Raw genomic sequence first — 10,673 nt, forward strand, 5'->3', positions numbered from 1 at the left:
CTGAGATGAAGTTCCACCTCCTATAGACACCACTATTTTAATGTATCATGCAGTATTGAGTAAACATTACTTTAACTCTCTGGTAAACAAGCCCACTACATATGTCAGATATCCCGCAAAGTTTTAGGAATACCTGGGAAACTTACTGTATGCATGCAATGTTAAAACACAGCTCTTGTTGTAAAGAGCAACCATTGGTGATCTAAGCAAAACTCTGTGACATGACCTCAGGGGCACAATGAAAACTGACTGAGCCTCAGTCCCTACCACAAGATCAAAGCTACTCACATGTATCTACCTGACAAACAACATGCAATGTAATATAGATCGAAACACAGAAGTAGTATGAAATCAGAGCTCAGGTTTTTCTTCTTCTCTGTGTATATTGTGTGAAACATGTCTTCAGATGGGGATAGGTATCTCTTCCCTGTCCAAACACACACATGCAAACATGTACACATACAGAGAGAGGGGGAGAGAGAGAGAGAGAGAAAGAGAGAGAGAGACTCTCACATAATATAAAGTTTCTTTAGCAAAAATGGAACTGAAAGAATTAAGGAATTAATTTCACAACAAGAATACGCATAGTACAAATCCATATTTATTCCCTTTGCTTAAAAAACAAAAGACAAGAAATGAGAAAATTGAGAGAGTTTTCACAATCATCTCTACTACTATTTCCTCCTTAAAAATCATGTTATTCTGGTGTGTGAAAACATTCTGCAAGTCTGCTTTCATGTGGTACTTACCTAGCACACATCGAGACAATTTCTTCTAGGGCTAGAATCTCTCATTGAGTGGCACGACTATTTGAAGGAAAATTTGAAGACGATCTCTTCGATCTAGTTTTATTGAGCAATTTGAGACTTGAAGACTCTCGTGGTTTTATCTAGTTTGGGATAATTCTAAAATTGTTTTGTCTTAAAATGGTCATGTTAGTATTTGCCATAGCTTTGTCTAATAGTCAGCAAACTGACAAAGTGCCAGTGCCATTCCCTCTCCTTGAGAGGACAGGACCCAAAGGGAGCTTCAGTGATCATCACGTCAGACAGCACCTGGGGAGTGTGAGCCACCTCCGGGATCACTGCCTCACGCTCATTGCTGCTTGCCCGCAAGCACACACACCTTGCATTACCAAAGTGCTGCCGGCTCATCCTAGATCCTCCAGATGGGAGGAAGATAGGGACATGGCTAATAGTTTTGAATTCTCATTATGTGCCATTCATTTTTAGGTACCATACATATATCGTTTCATTGGATCCTTAAAATTAGTCGCTTTATTTTTAAGTTGGAGAAAGCAAGTACTCGAGAAGCCAAGCCACTTCTGGTGAGAGGCAGAGCCAGGACCAGGACTTGAGCCCAGGCCTGGCTAACTCCACGGCGCGAGCTCTTACCTGCCAGGGTGGTTGTGGAAGTAACTGAGAACACACAGGAGGAGTTCTTAGCACTGTGCTTGGCTTGTAATGAACAGCAATAAATGCCAGGTACTATGATGTCTTTAGGGAAGGGACACAGCAGTTGAGCAAAGCCTACAGGTGGCAGAGACAAGATGACAACCAGAAGGTCTCCCCCGAGTGCCTCTGCTCTGAGCATTATTCCCAACTGCATTCAAGGATCAGCAGTGATGCAAAAAAATGACTGGTATATACACTGGGCAAACAAATACAATGGACCTAGAGAAAGCAGTATATCCCATGGGAAAATGTCCTTTTTTATGAGAGATGAAGTCCTATTGGATTACACTTACCACCAAGGTCAGCCTAGCCAAAAGTGGGAAGTAAAAATACCTTTGACCGTGGATACTTTTCCAAGCTTTCTCTCAGTACTTCCCCATTAAATCTCTACCAAGTGACAAATGGCCCTTTGTCACTGACTTTGTCTCTCCAAAGGATTCACCTATGTTCCATTTCTGCTGAGTCCTGCCCACCCTGTTTGACAAGAATGAGTATCTAGTGCAGTGGCCGTTGGCCAATTCTGCAATCCTCTCTCTGGAGCAGCAAATGTTTTTAGACAGTTTAAGGAGCCCTAAAGAACAATGACTCACACTGACAATTGAAAGAATAGTTCTGGAAGACTTTGACTGCCTACTAAAGAGGGGCCCTTTCCTTCAGAAATGCTAGGCCCTCCACCTTGAACACAGTGCCTTCTGAAAGAAAATCAGTGCAGAAAAAGCCTGGAACATACTTTAGAAGCCATGGCCTGTAGTATCAAAGAGAGCTTTGTCATTGTATCAGAAACCAACATACGTATTTCTAAATATTGCCTTCAGTGACAATGTAGCTACTTGTGATGCTCAGAGTAAGTGTGGGTTATGAGTTACTCCAAAGACATAGGGAAAGTCCACCTCTACTTCTTTCCCAGGTACTTCTCACCTTCCTAATGCACCCTACCCCAGAGATCACACTGAGAGTCACTGGCTTTTTCAAAGCCCAAGAAGCTACTTAACAATATCCATGTGAGCAGAAATTGCCAATTGTCCCCTGACATTAGTTCTCCTCCTTTAATATGGTCAAAGAAAATGAAATAGGGACATGACCACCCGGCTAGAACCTGAATGCCCCTGCCTGCCTTATAGCTACTTCTGGACAATGAGCTACTTGTGACATATGTGAGTTCCAGGTTCTCACAACACAAATATGGCTAACAGGAAGGAGAAAAGGAGAAGTTAGCTCTACCAGCTAAACCTGAGGTTTCCCTATGACTGACACAGATGGCCCCTCCAACGCTCTCCTGGACTCTTTCAAAGTGAACCCCAAATTATACATGTTCAGATTCCGAGCATATGAAAATGAGAGCCCTGCATGGGTACGTACAGACACCCGCACACAGTAATTTCTTCCACAGAGATAAGCATGTTAATCAGAGTCCATAACCATGAAAGGATAGGTGGATGATATTGAGCTTATTTGGAAGGAAGGGATTAGGGACTATTAGAAAAGTGAAGTGTATTACATATGACTGAACAGCTTGCTGATACAATGTAACTCAACTCACATGACTACCAAATTCTTATGTTTATTTCTTGGTAACTGTGGATGATCGTAGACAATGATATGGAATTTATAGACAATTTTTCTCAACTCCAAATGAGAGATGGTCTCCCAATACTACTTTAAGGGAATTACAAGCTAATTAAATTTGGGGCTAAAATAAAAAAAACAAAACATTATTAGCTAAATGTATACAACAACACTTAATGATGCATCAAGTAAATCATGGGAAGTCCTCAAGATATAAAGGTTAAACTTAATGTGCTCTAAGTGTTTTACAGAATTAATTCACTTCATACTCACAACAATCCTATAAGATCAGTGTCAATATTGTCCTCATCATTTAGATAGGGAAACAGAACCAGAAAGTTTATAGTTACAGGACCAGGAAATGGCAAAGATGGGACAGTAGTCTAGATGGTCTGGCTCTAAAGTCCCTGATCCTAACCCTTCTGCCAGTGCTTTTCCAAGATTGCAAAAGATTGACCTAATTTTTGGGCCTGACTATGAATGCCTGTGAAGATTTTGCCTTCAATAATTTTTTAAAATTTACTTTTGAGAGAGAGTGTGTGAATGGGCAGACGGGGTGTGGGGGCAGAGAGAGAGAAGGACAGAGGATCCCAAGTAGACTCTGCACTCACAGCAGCAAGGCCTATGCAGGGCTCTAACTCATGAATTTCCACATCATGACCTCAACTGAAGTTGGATGCTCAACCGACTGAGCCACCCAAGAGCCCCAACAATTCTGAACTCTTAAGAGGAAACTCACAAATAAGGAAAATTAAATAGAAAAGCCCCAGTGAAGCAAGATAACCAGCATTTGACTTCAGTACTACAATAGAGAAAATTTTGATAGTGGGACAAATGAAGGAGCTATTAATTAAAGAGCTTATCGGTGTTAGAAAAGTCTATTCAAGGCTCTTATCGGCACAGGAAATAATCTTTTTGTGCCTTAATCCATGAAGTCCTTTAGCTGCAGAATATATTCCTAGACATTTACCTAAAAAGTAATCATATTTTGTGACAGACATTTTGGTAATAACAATACATAGGCATTTGCAGAAGACAGAATTCTATCTCTAGTATACCATGTACACGTTTCAATAGGAACAGATTGCTACAGCCATAGAAATAAATCTGAAAAAGACACTGTGTTACAAAACAGAAACTTAAAAAAATGATAGAAAGGCGCAGAGCACCTTCTGCCTGTTTCTGTCCGGACTCAAGGATATGGCCGGCTTGTGGTGGGGCAGCCTGATCTGAATGGGATGCGGGGATGGGGCAGCACGATTTGTGTGGGATGCAGGGTGCAGGTCCGTGGGCCATTCTGAACTATCACGATGAAGGAGAAAGAGGACTCAGACAAGAGCCAAATGGAGACTTGGCCCTAACTACTCTGTTCTCGATGGAACTGTACGTGTCTACTGGTACTAGACTAGATTAGGGCTTTTTTTTTTCCTTTCTTTTTTTTTTAAATCACAATAAGCAGCAAAGATTTACTAGTGTCTTCATGTCAGATCATATACAGTGCCAAGCAATATCCAGATATTACCTGGATACTCCTAGATACAACCAGTACTCCTGCCTGCTTGAAGACAGAATCCTCGGTCCAAAGCCTCATAGCTGGGCCTGCACTGTGGAGCACGTGTCTCCACTGCAGCCTAGTTCTTTTTGGTATAATCTGCCCATTTGTGCACGGAGGGAAGGTGCTGACACGTTTATTACTTTCATAAGGACAGAAGTCATACCCAGAGACCAAGAGGCAGAGTTCCCTCTAATTTGTTTTTGAGAAACACAAAAAGCAAGCAAGTGTAATTTTATTATAAGGAAAAATGTTAAACAAGAAGTTTGTAGAGAAGGTAACATTTTTCCAATCTTATTATAGACACAGATTCATCCCTGGGAAGAGGCACACAAATCTCACATTGCTTTTAAGTGGATGGAAAGAAATCTATACAAATTATTTTTAAGAAACTGTGCCAGTGTAAAGAATTCAGTAATTAAGTAAATCACAGGAAATCCCCAAGATGTATAGGTTAAAACGAATGTGGTTTTAAGGAACAGAGCCTTCAGCTCTGTCTGGAAGAACAAATTTCATCATGTATCTCAATCTGTATCTTAAATGTAATGCGAATCATGCTGCAATCTATCAGCTCTTTTATAATATACCTGGTTGGTACTTTGTCTGAGGCTTTCTTTTTTTAAAAAATTTTAAATGTTTTTATTTATTTTTGAGAGAGAGAGACAGAGTGAGTGGGGGAGAAGCCGGGGGGGGGGGGCGGGAGAGACACAGAATCTGAAGTAGGCTCCAGGCTCTGAGGTGTCAGCACAGAGGCTGATGCGGAGCTCGAACTCACGAACTGTGAGATCATGAGCTGAGCTGATGTCAGATGCTTAACCGACTGAGCCCCCCAGGCAGACTTGTATGAGACTTTCTATTTCATTTCCCAAATAAGATGATCCATTCTAGTTGGGACTAAACATATTGTGCAATATATTTCATTTTTTCATTTTGTTTAACTTTAAAAGCTCAACTATTTTAAATGATAATGTTACCCTTTATTTGCCATTTAGCTGAATTTTTGGGAGGTTTGCTTGGTGAAAGTAATATTGGCAAAAACACCGTTAACTTTTACCAGCTTTTATTATGTGTACTTTTTATGCTAGTCACTTCATCCATATGAATGCATTTATAGTCTTCACAATAGACCCATAATTTAGGGAAAATTATTATCCCTATCTTACAAATGAGGAAATGAAGAATAAGAGAGAAGAAGAAAGTTAACCAAGGTCACACAGTAATGGGCTGAGCCAGTAAACAAACCCAGGCCTAACACTCATGTGTGGTTTTGTAAGCATATTGGGAAAGGAATAGAAGTTGTACTCTACTCCCAGGGTGAAATAGCATTGAAAATTCTTTTACTCCATTTCACAAAGGATAGTTTATGTGTTCTTCAAATTGGTATGAATTCTGTTTTTTTAAATGTTTATTTATTTTTGAGACAAAGAGAGAGAGAGAGAGAGAGAGACAGAGCATGAGTGGGGGAAGGGCAGAGAGAGAGGGAGACAGAATCCAAAGCAGGCTCCAGGCCCTGAGCTGCCAGCACAGACCCTGATGCGGGGCTCGAACACGTGAACTGTGAGATCATGAGCTGAGCCAAAGTCAGGCGCTTAACTGACTGAGCCACCCAGGTGTCCCAGAATTCTGCTTAATAGTTGATCCAGTTATAACTGGGATTTTAGGCGTCTGATGGAAAGCGAAAAATCCAGCTAGCCACTTAAGCACCCCATCAACATAATACCAAATATTTGCACACATGAAAATGTTTAGGTGACTGGAAATCTTTATTTTGCACCTGGTTGTGAGCCATCCTAGCATCATGAAGACAAATTCCAAACCACACTGTTCTAGAATTTAAGATCCCATTCTACAGGATTTCAGTGACCATCTTTTCTGACTTAAAACCATGGCATACAAACTAATAGGAGTATGTGTAGTTGCGGGGAAAACAAGGCAGGGTATTTGCAATCAGACCTGAGAACATCAGAAATGCCTGCTAGCTACTTATAGCCTTTCCAATATATGGGCCCCTATATCAACGTAAGGGAGCAAAGGAACTCACCAGAGGAAGAAATTGCTTTTTTGCCTGTAAAAAATCTTGGCAGAAGAACATCATCTATGTAGAACCCAAGCTGTTTTCTACGTACATCATATGACACGCAAGTAGGAACCATTCTCTTTCAGCCTAATGGAAGCAATGATGGAATGCTCCGATGCTAGATTTCTGAGCATTTTCTCTTTCAGGATTCTCCCGGTACACACCCCACTGAAGCAAAGAGCACAACTTTATTTGGTGACATTATTCGAGAGTAACCAGAGAGTCAGGTATAACCCTAATTATCCAACACCTATCCGACTGAACACTATAGCACTCTGCTTGCTTCAGTTTGGAAAAGAACAGCCATTTAGTCACCATCAGGATGGCATCCAGAGCATTTTTGCTGAGAGTAGTGATACATTTGTACTTTATTTATAACATCCGCCCAGTTCTCTTTCCTTACTTTCAGAACATTTTTTTTTTTAAGTTTTATTTTGAGAGAGAGAGAAAAAATAGTGTGAGCTGGGGAGAGGCAGAGAAAGACGGGGAGAGGGAGAATCCTCTGTCAGTACAGATCCCAACATAGAACTTAATGTCATGAACTGTGAGATCATGACCAGAGCTGAAATTAAGAGTCGGACACTCAACCAACGGAACCACCCGAGTGCCCCCCAACAGAACATGTTTTTTAAGAAAATCAGCCAAGCCATGACTTGAAAACCATGTTCTTATTTGGTTTATGTTCTAGAATGTGCTCACTGAGCAAACCTCACTATGTGGTTTCATCTTCCATTACCCACTTGACATAAATAAGCAAAATTATTCCCTCCAACACCCCCTGGGAAATAAAACAGGACATTATCTAAGTAAGTGCCTTACCGTTGATATTCCTGATGCCCAGATGTGGGATTAGGAAGAGCACCCAGAACAGTTTCTCAGTTCTAACCATGCCAGGCGATCTCTTCATTTCCTGTGCATATCAGGGATGGGAAACCACCAGTAGACTTCTTTTCCTTCCTTGAATTCCTCAGGGTTGGACCAGGTTACTTACCTCAGTGACATCTGTGAAATATAGAAGAGCAAGGAGACAGCAGAAGATAGTAGGAAGAGCCTGAATAAGTTTGTTAAAGTGAGCAGAAAGATTACGTGGTACTCTCTTCTGTGGTTTTTGCTTCTTGTCAAATCGGCTTCTCACTTTCAAACACTATGATCTGCAAAGCAGCACAGTCCTTAACTTCTCCTTCCGCTTACCACCCTTTTTGCCCCACATTGAGGTTTTTCTCATGTTCAGTGACATGAAAAATCAAACTTTAAAGAAATCTATACTCTTGCAATCTTTAGGTTGAGATTTCAGTCAAATTAAGTTCAGGGAATTCATGGTAAAAAGTACCTATGGTAAGTATGCCTTTCTCGTTTCGTAGCTTTAGATTATGAAACTTCTTTTATCTAAAAGGTTTTAGGTTTTTCTTCCCAAACATCATGTCATGGCAAGATGAGAATGCTTATTGTCATTACACCAGTGATTTATCTGAGGTTATGGAGAATATGAGTGACAGGAAGCACTTCCTCAACAGATGAGGGAAGGGCAAGTGTCTTTAATCTGTAGTTAAATATCAATGGAACAAGACCATCGTTAATATAAGCTACATGTTCTCTCTAAATAATAAAGTTCTGAGCTAAATGACATCTTGAATATCAATTAAAGGAAACTTCCATTTTCAACATTCTTCATGTGGTTATTGTCTGGATGAAATAGAATAGAAATAATAAAAGGAAGAAATGGAAAAGTTGAAGATCAGATAGCTCAGGGTCGAGGTAGGACTGCTTTCTTCAAGTTAGCTCTGCTTCTAATTATAGAAGCTCATTAAATTCACCCATTTGAGATTCCAAATGAGAAATTGAGACTTGTGACATCTCTGGTCAGCGACAGACGTTGATTTTGTACGTCTTTCTCCTAGAGGCCGGTGATTTTCTAACAAGGGCAAATTTCAATGGTTTTAAGTACACAAGTTAAAAAAATAGTTATCATTGTATATTGTATATTGAATTAAACAGACATTGTGTGGTGGTTGGCGGCACCAAGATTGTTCCTGACTTTAAAGAGCTCAGTGAATGAGTGCTGTAATCTCCTCATATCTGTCTTCAGTGTTGGAACTGTAATATTCATGCATTTCAACCACCACAGTTTAACATAAAGCAATTGTACCTATCGTCCTACAGCATCAATTACTTACCGAGTAAACATCCTGTGAAATATTTATGCAGCATTTATAAACTTTCTTTCTGGTGCTCGAGGTGGAATGCAAACTTCCTGTGACAGCTGAGGCAAGGCTCCTTAGGTCTTCAAAATGGTCTCCGAAGTCAAAAGCCATAAACCATAAGCCAAGGATCTCAGGATATTGTCCCAAACCAGAGAGAAGTCATATACACTTTGTTAATCTCAGCATAAAACTTTTATGATCCACTCTTTTAAAGGTGTTTTCCTATATAAAAAAGCCCATATTAATTACATAAAATTTGGAAAAGACCTTATGTAACATCTACCGTATTTTGTAAGGTATCTATTTTGTTACTTCTATCAGCATGACTTGCCCTTTATCCCTCCACTGCTGCAGTCCTGGGAGACCCACTAGAGACAGAATCTCACTCCTGTCTTTGTTCTAGTAAGAAGAATGGAAAGAAGCCTGATTCCAAAGTTTGTTAGCTCATCTACAAGTCCATTTTCCTTTAAATCTCTACCTCAGCTAGTAATTACATTACATTTTTAGCCAGTGACTAAAGAAAACAGAAATACCAAGGCAGGCCCATTTCTGGGACACAGAACTACTACATGATAGACTTTGGCTTAAGGCCTCCCTTATAGCCTTGCCAAACTCCCTAGAGTTTCAGATTCGTCTAGGATAATTCCTCCTAACCCACTTCCCACCCCCCATCATTATGGATCAGGATTGCTTTGTGGTCTTTCTCCCATCTCCCCTTTCTCTGATCCCTCCACTTTTCCTCACAAGCATTTCTCCTAATATAATCCTTGCACAGTTTGGAGCCTGCCTTTGGAGAACCCAGTCTAACATGTTAATTTTGCATAGTTATGACAACATAGAACATACAATTTCATATTTTGCTGCCCCTTTCTTCTTGTTCAGTGAGTAGTAATCTTTATATGGGGGAATCTTTTTTTAGAAGGTAGGAAGGCATGACAGCTAGTTAGCAAAAATAGCAGGATTAAATTAGTCAATTGGGGAGAAACCATAAAGATCCGCCAAATCATGGAGACAACAGTGAAAACACAGGCATAGAAAAAAGACAGAAACATGCAAAAGTTACATTACTTTAACTATAACCGTAGCTCAGAGCATTGTGAGAATTTGACCAAAAAAAAGTGAAAGGTTTTTTTCACAGCTTGACTGCTCATGCTCACTCACATTTGTCTTCACAGCAGAGTCCTCTTCTTATTTATATGGCTTTATGAGGGGGGAAAATGCAGATGAAGTAAACAGTAGTTTGAAACAAAACACAATGGAGTTAGCTTGGTTTGGAGTAAGGTTAAAGAAATAATTTGGAAGAAGTCAGTCCTGAAATGAAATATATACACATTTAAGAACCAACATGGTACCAGTCAGATTGCATGCTGGCCATAGCTAGAAAAGCTTTCTGAAGGCTCCAACTGTGCCAGTCAGCTTACTTTCTCAATAGTTAGGAGATCCAAAATGAGAGGCCCCAAAGAAGGGTCCTCAGAAGTCAGGTAAGCAGGGACTATTTGAGGGCTCAGGTTAACAAATAGTTGCCATTCCCAACTGGTCTGGAAGTGCAGTATTCATATTTTAACATCTGGTAGAGCCCTGCTAATGGCAACTGACTATCTTTCAGTTGTTTATCCCTTTAATATTGATTAGTCAGTGTTAATAAACCCAAATTATACAGTTGACCCTTGAACAACATGGGGGTTAGGGACGCTGACCCCACACACAGTCAAAATCTGAAAATAAAACTTTTGATGCTCCCAAAACTTAAGTATTAATAGTGAGAGCCAGGAGAGATCACTTTTTACTGTGATCTACAATTTGCCAGAGAAAGGAACTGCTCA

General features: G+C 40.2%; 1 protein-coding gene across 1 annotated transcript in view; it reads right to left on the reverse strand.

The window, feature by feature from the left end:
- BTLA (B and T lymphocyte associated) overlaps nucleotides 1-8,510 on the reverse strand; it is a 32,093-nt gene extending 23,583 nt beyond the window's left edge. The window contains exons 1-2 of the mRNA XM_039250337.1: nucleotides 8,464-8,510; nucleotides 7,469-7,651 (exon numbers count right to left, since the gene is read on the reverse strand). Coding sequence (XP_039106268.1) covers nucleotides 7,469-7,556 — 88 coding nt within the window. The 5' untranslated portion in view covers nucleotides 7,557-7,651; nucleotides 8,464-8,510. The remainder of the gene's footprint in view (nucleotides 1-7,468; nucleotides 7,652-8,463) is intronic.
- Nucleotides 8,511-10,673: the final 2,163 nt, after the last annotated feature.

Source organism: Hyaena hyaena, unplaced genomic scaffold, assembly GCF_003009895.1.
Source record: "Hyaena hyaena isolate Hyena2069 unplaced genomic scaffold, ASM300989v1 scaffold_366, whole genome shotgun sequence".
NCBI classification, from domain to species: domain Eukaryota; kingdom Metazoa; phylum Chordata; class Mammalia; order Carnivora; family Hyaenidae; genus Hyaena; species Hyaena hyaena.